The sequence below is a fragment of the Acomys minous genome (genome assembly GCF_964271855.1).
Source record: "Acomys minous genome assembly, chromosome: 6".
NCBI classification, from domain to species: domain Eukaryota; kingdom Metazoa; phylum Chordata; class Mammalia; order Rodentia; family Muridae; genus Acomys; species Acomys minous.
The window spans coordinates 118,588,461-118,606,160 of NC_140487.1; the positions used below are offsets into that span (position 1 = coordinate 118,588,461).

Genomic DNA, 17,700 nt, shown 5'->3' on the forward strand with positions numbered 1-17,700 from the left:
GGGGAGTAAGAGGGCAGAACACGTTGGACGTGTAAGCATGAGTTGCTGGCCTTCCCCCAATGCCCCAGGGTGTGGGCAGGGCCCTGCAAGTCCTGGGAAAATGATGCACCCTCAGTGTCATACAAGTGCTAAATCAAGGTTCCTGTGAGTGTGTGTGGATGCCCACTTGTGTGTGTGAATGTGGGCATGCATGCGTGGAGGCCAGAGGACTATCTGAGGTATGGGTCCGTTACTTTTAACCTTGTTTAAGACAGCCTCTTGGTTGTTTTTCTGTCTTGTATGCCGGAACAGGGACTCCTCCCATCTCTGCTTCCGGTCTTCCCGTAGGAACATTGGGATTGTGGACACGCCCACTACTGCTTTTCTGCGGGTTCTGGGGGGGATTCAGAGTCATCTCCTCACGCTTGTGGGACACGTGCTTTTACCCAGCCAACCATCCCCAGCCTTCTCCAGCGATGCTGAGACAGGGACGCATGTTGCCCAGGGTGGCATGGAGCATGCCGTGTAGCCTTAGGATGACCTTGAACTCTACCTCCCGAGAGTGCTAGGATTAGAGATGTGAGCCGTGCCAAGTTTTCTGCACGGCTAGGGGACGGAACCCAAAGCTTCTCGCATGCCGGGCAAGCACTCTATCTGCGAGCTCCGTCCCCCCTCACAAGTCAAGGTCTTAACAGGCATAGCTGGCACACCAAGAGAGCAGACAGGAGGCTAGAGCGCCATGGTCCTCCAGCTGATGTTTTCTCAAGAACAGCCTCCCTCCGGGAGGCCGTGGCCTCCAACTGGTGTTTCGACTTAATCTGCATCCTGGCCTCTGTCCTGTCCCAGGCCAGCAGCAGGGAGCACGTGTGGTACCTGAGTTGCTCGAGTTCCAGTTCGCATCCTCTCAGGAGGTCCTCTTTCCTCTGCAGCCGGGTCTTGAGCTGGGTGACCTTATCAAACACCAGGTCCAGGTCTTTCTGTCGGAGGTGGCTGACCTTCTCACGCTCTTTGGGTGAGAGATGCTTCAAGGACATGAAGCCAGACATGTCCTTGATGTTCATCAGGCTGCCGAGCGTCCTGATCATGTCGGTGTACTGCAAAGGACACGGGTGGCTGGTAAGAGCAGCGCTGGAGGCCGCCCGGAGGCCACCGGGAGGCTGACATCTGATTCTAGCTTCTTCTGTGCGGTCGTAGGAAGCAAACATGTATGCTGGAAGTGACTGCAGTTAGGGCTTTGGTTCCACTGCCCCCGCCCCCCAGCCATGCACAATGGGTCTTTTCTGGAATGGGTGGGAAATGACAACAGAAATTAACACTCAGAATGACGGAGCTTTCAAGGAATTGGGCTGTGTGCTGATTCCTGACCCATGCTGGGTAGCAGCTGGGTCTTGCCGAGTTATTAAAACAACTCAATACAGTTGAGAGGCTGATACTCAGTAAAGGATCCTGTGGTTAACTGGTCAGTGCTGTGTGGAAAGGGAAGGGGAAGGGCGGGGTTGACACGTTCACACACACCAGCTTCTCACTGAGTTCTAAGGCTTCCGAGGAATCTGTTCTCACTGACTTCTCCATGGCCAAGCTGGAGCCCGAGTTGAAAAGGCCATTCTGAGGCTGAAATAAAAGAGAAACGAACAACTCTCGGCGTTCTGTTGCCGGTGTCGGCCACGGGGGGAAGCTAGAACCCTGCATGGCGACAGACGAGGCGGTGGTCCTCCGCAGGTTTCTCATCTATATCCCTGGCCATCTTGTCTTGCTCGTCAGCTTTGTTTTACTTTTGGCAGCTCCTCCCTCTAGAACAGTGTCTCTGGGCTGGGTTAAGTGTGTGCATGCGCCCCCATCCCGGGGGGGGGCTGGTCTAGTGATGCACAGGCTCACCTGAAGATGGTGAGTGAGCACTATCGGCATCCAATGGGATGACGATTAGGATGCCACTGAGCAAGTCAGTCCCTGGGAGTCACCTGAGCCCAGCTATTCTGTGTGTGTGGCGAGGGAAGCCAGAGGGCAACCTTAGGTACCATTCCTCAGGGCGATCATCCTTCATCTTTTTGTTTGAGACAGTTTCTCGCCAGGTCTTGAAGCTTGTGGATCCCCAGAAATCCTTGTCTTTACTGCCCCAGCAAGTGCACACTACAGCCTTTTCTTTTCTTCTTCCTTCCTTCCTTTTTTCTTCTTTCTCTTTCTTTCTTTCTTTCTTTCTTTCTTTCTTTCTTTCTTTCTTTCTTTCTTTCTTTCTTTCAACAGGGTTTCACTGTGTACCTCTGGCTAGTCTGGACTCACTAAGTAGACCAGGCTCGCCTAGAAATCACAGAGATCCATCTGCCTCTGCCTCTGCCTCGGAAGTGCAGGGTTTAAGGTGTGTGTCATCATGCCCGCCTCTCTTTTTTAACGTGGGTTCTGGGGGTCAGACTCAAGTCATCATGTTTGTGTGGCAATTACTTTACCAAGTAAGGTATCCCAGCCTCCGGCTCCAAATATGTTTCCATGTTGAGAAGCCCGGAGCTAAGTGACAAGCTCCATTGAGATGGGGAACATGTTGCTGCCTGTACACCCGATTCCTGGGCCTAGAGTGGCACTGGCCACACGGGGCACAAGATGTGCCTGAGGAATGGATGAATGAAGGCTACGCACAGGAACAGCGTTCTCTCCTTTTGTTAGAGGAAGCTCATTTTCACATGGCAGAAATGAGTCCTTCAGAGGGTGTGGCCAAATGTTTCCTGAGGTGATGCAGGCTGGGCCTTCCAGCTGTGCACTTGCTATGCCCACTATCAGCCAGTTGGCCTCTGGGAGCTCTGACTGGAAGCATGGGGCAGCAAGCAGGCCAGGCCAAGAGCATGGAGAGCCGTGGATGACTAGAGTACACCTCATCAGGACCCAAGTGGACTTTAGTCCTCAGTAGGTGCATCATGTATATCTTGGGTGATCCTCGGCATCTGTAGGTGCTGCCTTGTGACCTCCCCCGCACCCCCAAAGACCAAAACAGCACCAAAACAAAAACAAAACCCAAAAAACAAAAACCAAACAAACCCTAACCATAAAACCAGAAAATGACCAACTAGTAAAAGTGAGCATCATTATATATTGGTTAAAGTGTGTGTGTGTGTGTGTGTGTGTGTGTGTGTGTTTGCATTTACTGCACATATATGTGGTGTGTGTATCTTTGTGCAAATGGACGATATACATGTGCACAGGTGCATATAAACCATGTAGTGGCCAGAGGAGGCCAGGTGCCCTGTTCTGTCACTCTTTGCTTTATTCCCTTGAGAGACAGGATCTCTCACTGAATCTGGAGGTAGACCAGCAGCCAGCAAGCCCCAGTGACCCCCCACCACCACCACAGTGCTGGGGTTAGTAGTGGGTGTGTGGCCACACCCTGCTTTTTTTCACGGGCACCAGGGATTTGAACTCAGATCCTCATGTTTGAAGAGCAAGTGCTCTTACCCATTGAGCCATCTCCCCAGCCCTGACCAGAGGGTCTCTGAAGATGACAATAAATGGAGCAGAGTCCTCTGCACTCCTCTCCAGAATTCACAATTGCACCCTCTGCAGACTGGCAGGGTGCCAGAGGAAAGTCAGCCAGGGACAGAGTTTAGGCTTCTTCCTTCTTTATCTCTACGGCCTTGGATGAGTCGCTTGGCTTCTGAAGCCCTAATTCTTAATCTGTAAAATGGGGACATTGGAAACGCTACAGCCCAGCTGCGGCAAGGACTCACCACGCAGGTGAAGGGCCCAGCTCGCTGCCCAGCACAGAGCAAGCACTCAACCCATGCTGGCTTTTCTTCCTTATAAGTTGTAATTGCTTCCAACCTCGGAGGCTGGAGGCTTTTCAAAACAGAGTTTAGAGGGTTCCTGCTGTGCAGTGGCAGTGGTGGGGTAAGGGTGGCGCCATCTGCAAGGGGAAGACCAGTCTGGGAAGCAGAGTCAATTAGGCTGTGAGATCTAGTTGACCTCCCATCTGGAGACTGTCTTTCCTCTACACCCAACCCTGGAGAATGGGCGTCCTCATTTCAAAGACCTTTATCTCCAACACTAGTAAATGCCCAGAAAGATCATTACACAGGATATTGGTTCAGATAGGATAACTTGGCTGTTCATTCTAGAAGCTTCCTTGTACTTTATTCCCAGTTGGGTTGGCCAGTGTGTAGTTAGTGAGGCCTGTGATTGGCACTGACCTGAGCTGTGGTCCATCAAACACTCAGTCTAACATCCTTTGGGTTATAAGGTCACCTTCAACATCAGAATTAATCACTCCTGAGAATACTGGCATCTGAGGTCCCACTCTTTCCTGGCATAGTGTAATTTAGGAACAACAGCTACTCTTTATTCAGTCTGAACTCTGAGTCAGGCACTGGGGGAACAAAAAAGCTTGATTTTTTGTTCTTGCTGAGGGTCATAAGTAGGCTTGAAATTTGCCATGTAGTCAAGTGTGACCTGCACTCCTGGTCTTCCTGCCTATATTCCTGAGTCCTGGGGTTACAGGTGTGTGTCGCCACAGCAGGCTGTCCTTTAAAGCCTTGCTGGTGGACACACAGCATTCAGGCTGGGCTCCCTCATGACGTCCTTTGGCCCTTTGGCCATAGCTTCCTTCCACTTGTACCTGCTTATGCCTTTCAGTTTACAGGGAATGGCAGACTCGTGGCGTAACCTCATCCATCAGCCTGTTGGGACACTTTCTGCAGAAAGTAACGTCTCAGAGGCAGAGGAGGAGCTTGGTGTTTCAAGTGACCGATCTGGCCCAGAATCAAAGCAATGACATACTGCACTGGGCAGATGGAAGGCCACTGCTCTTGTGCCGATGATATCCAGTAACTCACTGGCCGGTGCTCATGAGGGCAGCCCTGGCCCTGAACGTCTCACACACTGATCTGTGAGCTCAGCTCACATCAGCCCTAATGCCCACCCTCCCATGTCAGTCACTGGGGAAACAAAGGATTTTTTGGTTACCGTTCGGATCTCTATTCTTGAGAGAGTCGTCAAGTCAGGCTTTGCGTCTACTAATATTTTCTGTACATTTTTTTCCATTCTGAGGGTCTTTAGCTCTAGGAACGGTTCATCCATGTGGTCTTTATGATCTACAAAAGAAATAACTGAGGCTCAGGAAGACATCACTTCACAACGCCACTGTAGGTACGACTTACGGGACACTTACCACAGGACCGTTTTAATCCTGACGACTTCCCTGGTGGATGAGGAAACCAAGGCCTAGAGAGAGTAAATGATTTTCCCCAAGGCCACACAGTGAGTATAAGGCTTTGGCCACACAGGCGTCATTGCAGAGGCCTCCATAGAGAAGGTCTTTAGGCACCGAGGTGACAATGGGACTTGTCCCAGGGTTCACCCATTCTGACCTTGTGAATGGGGTACTCTAAGGGGACCCCCTTAACGCTCAGCCTCAGATAGTGTTAGACCGTGACAAAGTTCTCGCCAAGTCACAGTGAAATAAGGAGAACAGTAGCGAGCTTTTCATGTGCTATTTATTTACTTGACTCTGAGACGGGACCTGACCCATCATTGTTAGTGTTATAACATCCTTCTGATTACTGGATAATCAGGGGACATCCTGGGCAATCAGCCAGTCCCCAAAGGGCACAACACCAGGCAGGCTCTGGGCAGCGGGGAGTAGGGGGGCTCTCCGAGCTGGGACTAGGGAGCAGAGAACTTACTGGAGGAGCTGGTCTTCTCCAGATCTTTGATTCGTTGTCGGAGTTCCGACAAGGCCTTTTTCTGCCGCTGGATGACTTCCTCATGTCGAGACCCTTTGCACTTGACCCCTAGGTCACTGAAGGACTGCTCCTGGGGACAGGGTAACACAGACAGCAGTTGCATAAGGATCCAGGGTATCTCCCTGAGAAGCCCAGTGACAGACACAAGTCTTGTTTAGCAGAAACCCTGCCATTCAGCACTTCTGGAAAATATCACAAGAGCTTCAGCAGAGAAAGGATTTAAATTTTTCATCGCAAATATCAAGTCCCACATAGGAGGACTGCCAGCCCTCCTTGCTACTTAGCAGCACAATAAAATACCCCTTACGCTCCTTCTCTGCAGCCTTTGTTTCTTCTTCTAATAGTCTTTCATGCCTGGGTCTCCATTTCATTTCATTTCCTTCCTTCCTTCCTTCCTTTTTATGAGACAGGGTCTCTCTGTGTAGCCCTGGGTGTCCTCGAACCTACACTGCAGACCAGCCTGGTCTCACACTCAGTTTTGAGACCTGCCTCTGCCTCCTGAGTGTTGAGGTTAATGGTCTATGCCACCATGTGCGGTTTTAGGTCTCCATTTGTTAGGGGTGTGTGTGTGTGTGTGTGTGTGTGTGTGTGTGTGTGTGCAAGCCTGAGTGCAGGTGCCTACGGAGGCCAGAAGAGGGCGTCAGATCCCATGGAGGTAGAGTTATAGGTGGTTGTAAGCTGCCTGATGTAGGTGCTGGGAATGGAATTCAAGTCCCATGCAAGAGTGACGGGTGAACTTAACTGCTGAGCCATCTCTCTGTCCCCTTCAGTTTTACTTCATTTTCACTTTATTTCCCTTTTCTTCCTCCTGTGGTGCTCAGGATGGAACCAGTTCTCGGGCACACTAAGCTCAGCCGTACTCCCAGCTCCAGAAAGACATTTCAGATGAGACCTCAAGAGGCTCCTCCTTTCAGAGGGATTATCAAGGACGGCTTTCTCCTGTCTGTCTGGGCTACTGGACAGCCTGGCACTTGTTTGGTCTGGAGAGACATTCCTCTGAGATCTCACTCCAGAATCTCTAGAAAGGCAGGTCCAATAGAACTTTCTGTGAAAGAGAATGTTCCCCCGGTAAGACAGTCACTGGCCAACAGGCAGACCCCATGGGACTGACTGTCAGAGATTAGAGTGAGGTTTACTCAGGATACAGACAAGGAAGGTCTTTAAAGGTCATGATCCTTTGTTTAAGATTAATTCAGGAGAATTTATGTTTTTTTTTTTTTAATTTTAGAAAAATGAGGAGTGGTGGCGCATGCCTTTAATCCCAACACTCGGGAGGCAGAGGCAGGTGATTGCTGTGAGTTCGAGGCTAGCCTGGTCTACAAAGTGAGTCCAGGACAGCCAAGGCTACACAGAGAGACCCTGTCTCGAAAAACCCCCCCCCAAAAAAAAAAAAAGAAAAAAAGAAAAAAGAAAATGAGTCGATGCACCCCAATAAGGCAGAGTGCTTGCCCAGCATGCACAAAGCCCTGGGCTCCGATCCTGGCACTGTATAAACTGAGGTGACAGACGCCTGTGATCCCAGCACTTGCGGGGTGAAAGTGGAAGCATCAGAAATTCAAGTCCTTCCTGGCTATGAGGTGAGTTCGAGGCTAGCCTGGGCTACATGAGATCCTGTATCAGTTCTTTATTCATTCACTCATTCATTCATTCATTCATTCACTCACTCACTCCGAGCGCACATCAGAAGTGCCAAGGTTGTTCCAGGCTCTGGGGCGCCATCAGGGAGTGACACTGGCAAATCCTTGCTGTCCTGGATTTTGTACTTCAATATAAGGAGACAATGGGGAAGGTAAATATGGAGAGACACAGTGGGCAGTGACAAATGTTTAGCAGATCATTAAGAGGGGACCCGGGATGGGGTACTGAGAGTGGTTTTTAGTTGTCAGACAGTTGCTATGGGGAAGCCTCAGCCAAACTGGCAAGAATGGGAATAGAACGATAATATGTCTCTTTTATAACTATTTTAAAAATAGCAACTTTCGGTTCATTTTAGGTTACTGATATAGATACCAAAGACAACATATACAGCACGGGGTGAGCTGAAATCATTAAAATTTTATATAGCTAGGCATCTCTATCTCTATTTCTTTCTGTTTTAAAATAAAAAGATATTTTTTTTTCCTTTTTAAAATTTTCCTTAGAGACAAGATCTCACATAGCCCAGGTTGCCCTCGAACTTTCCGTGTAGCCAAAGATGACCTTGAACTCCTGGTCCTCCTGTCTCCACTCCTGAGTTCTGGGATTTTGGGGGTGGGGTGGGGTGCCCCACTGTGCCTAGTTTGTGTGGTATTACAGTGTAAGCTCAAGGCTTTGTGAACTCCACAAGCACTCTGCCGACTGAGCTACGCGCTCAGCCCTGTTTCTAGGTACAAACGCCCGTGTTTAGGTGTCTATCAACCCATCACCAGCTGCCGTTCCTATTCTCACTCATATTCACGCTTCCTGCCCCTCCCCCTGTGCTAGACACTATTCTAAGATAAGACCCCACCCCAAGGAGCTGAACTTTGTGCAGCAGTCGGATGAGGAACAGTCTGGCATTGGACACCCCAGCTTCTGTGAGTGAGCGATCCAACCACAGACAGAGTGGAGGCCAGGAGAGTCGTTTGTTTTTCTTTGGTGATTCTTTGAGACCAATAGGATGATGGGTCCTAGGCTCCATGCCAGTCACACTGCACGCCCCCCCTGGGGTTCAAGGCCCCCAGCCTCTTCCGGGAGCTCAGCCATACTGTTCGAGGCCCCCTTGGGAATGCTCCCCTCCCTTCGATGTTCCTGTCGCTCATCTCTTTACCTCTTTCTGGGTCTCCTCCAAATCTCCCTCTGTGGAGGCTTCTGACCACCAGTTCTGAGAGAACCCCTTTCCTACCGTGATGCTCTTATCCATTGTCCCAGTCAATTTTTTTTTTCAGTCATTGGATACAAGTTATGGTCATCTTGGAAGAGGGAACCTCAGCTGAGAAAAATGTCACCATCATATTAGTCTGTGGGGCTTTTTCTTCATTAATAATCGATGTGGGAGGGCCCAGCCCACTGTGGATAGGGCTACCCTCGGACAGGTGGTCCTGGAGTGAGCAAGCCAGTGAGCAGCACTCCTCCTTGGCCTCTGTTACACTTCCAGCCTCCAGGTTCCTGCCCTGATTTCTTACAAGGATGGACTGTGAGTCGTAAGACGAAATGTACCCTTTCCTCCTCAAGTTGTTTTTGGTCACAGTGTTTGTCACACCAATAGAAAGCAAACAGGACAGTCTCAAGTCCTGCCATAACGGCTCCTCATGCCACTTGACCCTGCTTTCTCTCTACAACATTCTTGTTCGTTTGTTTTGAGCCCTGGCTGTCCTGGAACTCACTTTGTAGACCAGGCTGGCCTTGAATTCACAGAGATACACCTGCCTCTGCCTCCTGAGTGCTGGGAGGACATTTTCTTCTATACTGACTTTCCCTTTATACTGTTTTCTTTCCCTTTCCTTCCTTCCTGCAGGCAGGCAAAGCTCAAGATGTACAAAGTTTGGAAGGAGGCAGGAGCCTGTTCCCGGCTCAGGGCTGCCAGGTGTGTGAGGGGACGCAACTGCTCTGGTGTATTGCCATGAAGCTGGCCCATCTGAGGGCATGGTTCTGTACAAGTGTTGTTCACCTGCTAGGGATGGGGGAGGGGCATCTGTTTGTCCTGGAGGGAGCCACCTGAATTCTCCCTCCTTCTGGATAGAAATAGACAGGAGATGCTGACCTGGGGCAGAAGGACAGGCTCAGCAGCCAGGCCAGCTTCCCTAGTCTTTGAAGAACTGGGGGAGAGGAAGCAGCATGTGACCCTTCCTCACGCTCCTCTGGGAAGCCTCTTACTGACACGGATTCTTTCTCATACAACTCTTGAGCCCTCTGACCCTCTCTGGCTTTGGAAACAGGAAGTAGCCTGGCTGAGGACCACTGTTCCAAGAAGGGATGCTTTTGGCCTTTTATCTTGCATCCTCCCTCCCCCATCAGCTTCAGCCTTGAGATAGAAACTAGAAGCCACGGTCCAAGGAGTCTCCCCATCAAACACACACAGGGTACAGGGGAAGGGTTGGCATATGTAGGTCTATGCACAGAACCGTGGCCTCAGTTGGGCCTGCATTCCTTTCCTTGTCTGGTATACAGCAGGTGCTCAATAGTGGCTGTGGGTCAGGCCCTGCTTTGAGGGCTTAGGGTTCCAATAGGAGTGATTGACATTTGCTACCCAGCTGAGCTTCCAGCCACCTGGGCCATTGCATGACTCCTCCTCCTCCTCTTCCTCCTCCTCCTCCTCCTCCTGGTTGCCCTGGGCAACAGGAACCACTGCTATTAAAGTGTGCTGGATAGCACTCAGAGCCAGGGATGCCTGGCGGGACCTCAAGCCTTTTCATCCTGGCTGCCTGGCAGGGGCAGTGTCTTTGTTGACATATTTGGCTTTGTTTCTTTTGCAGATGCCTCCCCGCAAAAGCGGCTGGTTTCCAAAAGTTAAAAGAAAAAGATGTTCTGGACTCTAAGGAAACAAGCCTGAAGGAGCTGCTGCACCCCACAGGTGTAGCCTACTAGGAATGATGGGAAAGGCCACCTGAGGGACCACTCAAACGCACTTCCCACTGGATGAGTATCTGGGACTTCCGGGCAGTCACACAGGGAGTCCCTATCAAGTGACTGACGTGTGTGTGTGTGGGTGCAGGGGTCACATTAACTGCATGGCTCTCTGGGAAAGTCGTTTGGCTTCTGTGATGCACAGTGTAGGAAGCCCCTCCACCCTGGCTATTTCACAGCCAAACACGAGTTCAACAGATGGGCAGCCATACTAATAACAGCATCAGGCTTAAAGGAGACACAGCTGAAATCTCCATCATCTGGGGACTGGGCTGGATAAAATGGACACAAAATGGAATTCTAAGCAGCCACTTACATGAACAGAGTGGACTTTTACAGACTTTCACAGTTGAAAGGATGCCTTTGACTAGTGTTTGTTGGTAGGCTAGGGTGATGGCTCAGTGGTTAAGAGCGCTTGCTATGCAAGCATTAGGGAATTGAGTTCAGAGTCCCAGCACCCATTAAAAAAATGCTAAGCATGGCTGTATGCACCATAACCCCAGAGCTGGGGTGTGTATGTGTCACAGAAGCAGCAGAATCACCCTGGCTTGCTCACCAGAGTGGTGAGCTCTAGATTCATCAAGGGATCCTGTCTCAAGGGTGATAAGACACAGAAAGCCAGATATCCAATGTCCTCCCTTGGCCTCCACACATGCATATTGCACACACACACACACACACACACACACACACAGAGAGAGAGAGAGAGAGAGAGAGAGAGAGAGAGAGAGAGAGAGAGAGAGATATTTAACAAATTAGCAAAAAATTACCCACCAGATGGAGGTAAGCACACGTTTACGTGTGGGTATGCATAAATAAAAATATATTTCCCAATAACCCTTTGAAGTGGGACTGTCGTTCTCAGAGTGGGCAACTGGTGTACAGTGACCTCCCTAGGTCCACAGACTTTGTACGTGGATACGTGGAGGGATTCGGATTTAAACCCAGGCCAACTTGGTTCAAGGTGGATGGCCAACCGCTACCCACTCATGATTTGGAGGAAGACCAGGCGGCCTCCCAGGAAAGAGCTGCTAGTGCCATTTCCACTGCTGAGAGTGTAAGCCTGGAGACCATGATCACGGGGTGGGGCTGTCTTGCTTTGTCACTTATGGTGGGTGAACAACTTTAAAGGGAAGAGGCCCTTAACCCTTGGGCTATCGGAGCTGCCTGCAGCCCCGGACACTGACCTCTTGGTAGCTGGAGAATGTGTCTGGGTGGACTGGTTCTATCTGCAGTGAGATGTCACACTTCTGGTTGAGATTCCTAGGCTTCTGCTCCGTGCTCAGGTGGGGTCTGGCTTTCTCTTGGGAAGCCCTGGGGCAGAGAGGGGTGTCATGGGTGTCAGGCAGCCCAGTGTTCCCCCGACCTTTGCACGCCTCCGTTAACCTGGAAGTAAAACTGTTTTCACAGCAGGTGTCTGAGTTCTTTCAGACCTCCTGCACGTGAGCCGAGCCCAGCTGCCTGGGAGGACGTGCACTCCCGGAACACAGCTCTGCTTTAATGAACGAGTCTAGGAAGCAATGAGACACTATCACCCATTCATCTGTCCAAGTCAACCAGCATTTACTGAACCCTGTCTGTGCCAGCCACCTTGGGGTGCTTATGCCACGCGGATCCCCTTCCCACACCTGAGTGCCTCCCTGAGGACTTTCAGTTCCCTCTCTTTCTTCTCCACCAGGCCGCTCATCTGTGCCACCTTCGCCTTGAACACGCTTAGCTCGCTCGTCTGCTGCTGTACCAGGGCCACCTGCCGCTCCAACTCCATCTTCTGTTTCTCGCTTAGCTCCCCTGGGAGGAACAGGAAATTGGTGAGTGGTCTCCCACCTTGGGATCTCTGCCCCCAGGGTTCTCAGCGGCTGGCTCTCGTGTTCCCCAGGAGCTCTGCGGGAACCTCAGCATGTGTCAGTGGGTGGCACAGTAAGTCCCCTGCTGCTGCCTCCCGACCAGTGTTAAGACACCAGCAGCTGCCATCAGGGCCCTACCCTCTACCCATGTCCTCCTGGTCTTTTAGGATGCTCTGGCCAGTGTGCAGCTACCTGCTTCTAGGTCTTTTGTTTGTTTGTTTATTCTTTGTTTGCAGACCGGGTCTCATGCATCCTAGGTGGATCTCAGCCAAAGATGACCATAAGCCTCTCATCCTCCTTGTCTCTGCCTCCTCAGCGCTGGGATTACAGGTATGTGAGGCCAGGGTCACTCATTCAGTCCTGGGGCCTGAACCCAGGGCCTCATGCAGGCTAGGCAAGCGCTCGGAATACCAGTTGAGTTTCATGCCCAGCTGTTTCTGGATCTTTCCACCCAGAGGTATTCTCAGGCCCCTGGCGTCTTCTGAGCTAGGTGCCTACCAGGCATACCAATGTTCCATGCACAGCTAGCACAGACAGCTGTTCCCACTCTTCACTCTCTCTGGCAGAATTAGTTCCGGGTACCTCAGTGCCCTCTTGACTGACAGCCCACTTACCCTTCGTTTTTTTCCCCTTCTGGTTCAATCCCTACTTCACTGCTGGTATTTACCGGGGCGATGACTCGAATAGACTGGCTGTAGTGGAGTTCCAGTCTTAGGGTCCGCAGTTGGGGGGAACCCACGCTAAGATCCTGGCACCTGCCTGCCTTAAATCTTCAGTTGCAGGCTTACAGGGGAATTACTGTCTGCACCCCCACTGCACAGATGCGGACACTGAGGCTCAGAGAGGCAAAGTCTTGTCTGAAGTCAAGGGCCTAATGGTGATCAGGTTGTGGGATTGGGTTTTGACTTGCTCTAGGCACCATTACTACTCTCCTTCCTTCTGGAAAACTGTGGGAACGGCCTCAGGGAGGAAACAGTCCTGAGGGAGCTGGAGATGGGTGAGGCAGTCTTCCCGCCCCCTTCCCTTCCTTTCTCCCTCCATCTTCTCCCTTTTCCCACCTTCCTTCTACTTTGGGAATCTAGCTTTGTTTCCTCCCAAATCCTATCTGCCCAGGCTTTTTGTCCTGTCAGAGGCTGGAGATGGGAAAGACAAAAAGGCCAGATGAAGCAACAGGAAGGATGAAGAAGACGAGAGAGAGAGAGAGAGAGAGAGAGAGAGAGAGAGAGAGAGAGAGAGAGAGAGACAGAGAGAGAGAGACAGAGAGAGAGAGAGAGACAGAGAGAGAGAGAGAGACAGAGAGAGAGAGAGAGACAGAGAGACAGAGAGAGAGAGAGACAGAGACAGAGAGATAGAGACACGGAGGACCTGAGCCAAGCTGGCTGTCAGTGTGGGAGGTGTGTGGCTTTTTTGCATGAGGAAGAGGAAGGTTGTGAGGCCTCTTCACGCTGCACCCAGGCTCCTGCAGAGGACCCAGCCCCAAAGGGGAACCCCACTACTGCCTTCTGGGGTGTATGTGGAGATGCTCGGCAGCAGATGACGATACTGATGTTCAAGGTCCACCAAGTCTTATGATTCCCTGGGTGACAGGGGCTGCAGGCACACAGGAAAGCAGGTCCACTAGAGGCTTTGGGACCAAGGTTGCTGAGTCTCTGCCTTCACTTCCTTCCTGAGTGGGTCAGGATGTCAAACGGCCCAGGAACTCATACCAACCTCTCAGGTCTGACATCCGTTTGTGGGCTTCATTGAGGTCTGTCCTCAGCCTCACGATGAGCTCCTGCTGACACAGGATTTCCTTCTGAGCAGCCAGTAGGTCATCTCTGCAATGTAAGAAAAACAAAACAAAACAAAACAAACAAACAAAAAAAACCAAACCACAAACAACTGAGTCAGGCGTGCTCAACTCCCCACTGACTCCCAAGGGACTGGATAGGACCCAGGGATGAGACACAAGATGTCCAGGGATGGACCATGGGACCCCAGCCCAGCCAGAGGACAGGCAGCCTTTAAATGCTCAAAGAGAACCTCATTTTGATGCACTTTTACCTAGCACACTTTGAGAAAGAACAAGGGATCTGGTTGGGCTGGACTGAGGTCTAGGGAGGGTGTCAGCTGGTCCCACATGGGACCTCTGTCAACACAGATTGACATGCCGGTGGGTTTGTGGAAAGAGGATGGAAGACCATTTTGGGGGGGGGGTGTTCAGGACTTCCATGAGGGTGGGAAAGAAGAGGGGAGACCAGGAGGGCTCTCTGTCTGTTCACTGGCATGCTGGGATCCTGAGCGGTGGGGACCAGACAGTGAAAGAGATGCAGGGATGGGTAAGAAGACAGATTCCCTGTGCCACAGGTGGCACCTTTGACACCAAGAGAATCGCTCTTCTCCTTGGAGGGGTTGGTTCCACGGGACAGGCACTTAGTAGGGACCACAGCGTGCAGGCCTGCAAAGGGGGCGGAAGTAAGTGGAAGCCTGGTTGTGTTTGGAGGGAATACAAGGGGCCTAGATGGGAAGACAGACTTCTGTGTGTTCCTGTGTTGGGGGGAGGGCTGTCACTGTGTAGAAGGCAGTATTGAGGGTCGCTCTCCAGCAAGTCAGAGGCTTACAAGCCCAGGCTTTTCTCACATAGATTTTTTTTTTTGACATGGGTGCCTCTGTCTTTCTTGGAGGCATGAACTAACTCTTCCGTTTTCATGTATGGCTTTGTAGTAGCCTTCTGGACTGTTCTACTCATTGCTTGTTTAGGTTTTAGTGATACTGGATCCAGCCAAGTGCTCTATCGCTGAGCTATAGTCCAAGCCCCTGTTTTGTGTGTGTGTGTATCAGCCCAGGATTGCCTCCTGTGTTCGCTCCAGAGGGCTGGCATCACAGCTGTGTGCCATTGCATCTAGACACTGATAGGTTCCCCCCCCCCCAAATATTGTCAGTTTCTCCAGGCTCAATAGACTTCTTGATCCTTAGGGAAGGCTGGGGGAGGGGAACTCATTAGTTAAAGTAAATTAGTTGCTGGGCGGTGGTGATGCAAGCCTTTAATCCCAGCACTTGGGAGGCAGAGGCAGGCTGATCACTGTGAGTTCAAGGCCAGCCTGGTCTACAAAGTGAGTCCAGGACAGCCTAGGCTACACAGAGAAACCCTGTCTCAAAAAACCAAAAAACAAAACAAAACAAAACAAAAAACAAAAAAAAGTCAATTATTTCAATCCCTCTCCCTTATATTTTATTTACTTATTTTGTATGTGTGTATGTGCGCATGTGGGTGGGTGGATATGTGCTACTCTGCTCCTGTGGAAGTCAGAGGACTGCATTTGGAGAGTCAGCTTCTGTCTTTCCACCAAGCGGGGTCTGGGTATCAAACCCATTATCAGGCTTGGCAGCCAGCACTGAAAGTGGTCTCTACTGTCTACGTGGATCCTTCCCATAGGGGTTCAGTAAGCAAAGCAAATCACAGCACCAGCTCCCTGTCACTGAGCTGTAGGCACGTGCCTCCTACAAATGCAGCTAGCCGCTCAGGGAGGCAGCCTGACTCGCCAGGACTGCAAGGCCACCGAGAGTGTGGAGTTGTGATCTAAACAGACAGTTGCCTGGCTCTTCCCTCCTCCTCTTCCTCCTCCCTCGTGGCAGGAATTGAGAAATCTAAGCAACAGTGAGAATGCGGATCTGGCGACGTTTCCTGCTTCTCCAACGCCTTGGTACTCACATCAGGTGTTCGCAGCTCCCTTCTGTGACACTGCTGTCCACTGGGGTTTTTCCTGCGGGCTCTTGGGGCACTTCCTCGTTTTGAGCTGCAAAAACGTGGTAACATCATCATCACGGTCTGTATGTGGTGGACTTCCCCTTTTCTTTTCCCTTTCCTTGAACTCAGATACCCTGAGACTCCTCACATGTGACGCATATGGCTGAGGCTGTCTCTATGTGTGAAGTCGGGATGTGGCTTGTGTCCTCTGAAATAACAGGTTGACATTTAATCCCAACCGTGTGGTTTCAGAAGGTGGGGGCTTGGTCTCTCCGGGCAGTTAGAGGACACCAGTGGCTTCATAAGAGGGACAGAGACTAGACACATTCACTCTCCTTGTGTCTTGTCCTTTTTCTACCTACCCCCCCCCCCCACTTTAAAAAGCAGAGTAGCCCAGGCTGGCCTCGAACTCACTACGTAGCCGATGACAACTCAGAACTTCTGATCCCCCGCCTCCACCTCCCAAGTGCTAAGGCACATACCACCAGATGGTGCTTATGTGGTGACAGATGGAACCCAGGGCTTCCTGTGAGCACTCTTATCAACTGAACCATATCCCCAACTCTCCAACCTCTTCTCTCTTGACCTGTGACACCCTGGGCTTTCTCAGGACTCCCCAGAAACACACCTTCCACCTTGAACCTAACCTCCGACTAAGCATCTTTCCTTCCTTGGCCACTCCTAAGACTGGGTCAGCAACACAGAAAATGAGCTAATATGGTACTGGGTGAGGCAGGGCTCTCCAATGACACCTACAGACAGGAGAGCAATATGCAAATAAGGACCCTGAAGGGCGTGTCCAGCCAAGCTTCAAGAGGGCAGCCTTATTGACGGTCACGTCACCTGCCTTCTCTCTTTGCTTTCTGGCTTCCTGACTTCCTCACTAACTCCTTGGCTCCACTGCCCTCTGCTTTCCAGCTTTACTCAGTCGTTTATTCACTCAACGAACACCTATTTAATGCCTGCTTTACGGCGGACAATTATCTAACAGTGGAAATGACCAAGATGCTGTCACCTTCAGGTCCTATTGAGTATCCTCACTCTTTCCCTCCCCGCCCCCCGCCCCTCCCCCTGAGACAGGGTCTCTCTGTGTAGCCTTGGCTGTCCTGGACTCACTTTGTAGACCAGGCTGGCCTCGAACTCACGGCGATCCACCTGCCTCTGCCTCCCGAGTGCTGGGATTAAAGGCGTGCGTTACCACTGCCCAGCGTGTATCCCTAGACTCTGAGTCAGGAGACAGAGCCTACTCGGTGCCCTGTTTGTCCTGAGGCACTGTTAGGGCACTAACTTGGTTACTTACAGAGGTGTTGGCTGGCTTGTCTATCACAGACCTCCAGTGCCTAAAAAAAGCTGAGGCACCACGTGTGCACAAATGAGAGGATTGTATGAATGACGAGCAAGGCAAGCCTGAGCTAACCTCCATGTCTCCCACCTCTGGGGGAACATGGATGATGTCTGGAGACACCTGGCTGTGAGGTGGGGGATGGGGGGAGAATGAGGCTGGGCCTGGAGGTCAGGGGATTGGCTAAACCAGGCACCCTGCCTCCAAACTAAGCTTACCCAGCACCAAACATCAACAGTGCTGATGCTGAGGCCTCTGCTTCTAGAATTTTCTACTCTGAGCTTAGTGTCTGTCATGGGTGACCTAGGTCATTTAAGGTGAGCGAGAACATAACTCTGATTGCTGTTTTTAGTCTCTTTGGGCTTATTTTGTAGGAGGGCCGCTCCTGGCTGCCCAGGAGAGCTGTTGTTAGTAAGGTCACAGTGGCCAGCGGCAGAGAGGGGGACCTGGATCGTCCTTTTCATGGGAAAAACACAACTCCATTAATAGCTCTGGCTGCCCGAG

At 51.2% G+C, this 17,700-nt stretch overlaps 1 protein-coding gene across 7 annotated transcripts in view; it reads right to left on the reverse strand.

Annotated features, from left to right (window-relative positions):
- Positions 1-17,700, reverse strand: part of FHAD1 (forkhead associated phosphopeptide binding domain 1) — a 117,752-nt gene that overhangs the window by 15,700 nt on the left and 84,352 nt on the right. For 6 of the 7 annotated variants that reach the window (XM_084784911.1, XM_084784910.1, XM_084784908.1 and 3 more), the window contains 8 exons: positions 15,819-15,903; positions 13,838-13,944; positions 11,912-12,071; positions 11,471-11,597; positions 5,640-5,769; positions 4,921-5,048; positions 1,495-1,590; positions 853-1,073 (listed from right to left, as the gene is read on the reverse strand). In XM_084784911.1, the coding sequence (XP_084641037.1) occupies positions 853-1,073; positions 1,495-1,590; positions 4,921-5,048; positions 5,640-5,769; positions 11,471-11,597; positions 11,912-12,071; positions 13,838-13,944; positions 15,819-15,903 (1,054 nt within the window). The remainder of the gene's footprint in view (positions 1-852; positions 1,074-1,494; positions 1,591-4,920; positions 5,049-5,639; positions 5,770-11,470; positions 11,598-11,911; positions 12,072-13,837; positions 13,945-15,818; positions 15,904-17,700) is intronic. The other variant, XR_014779805.1, reaches the window with a different exon arrangement.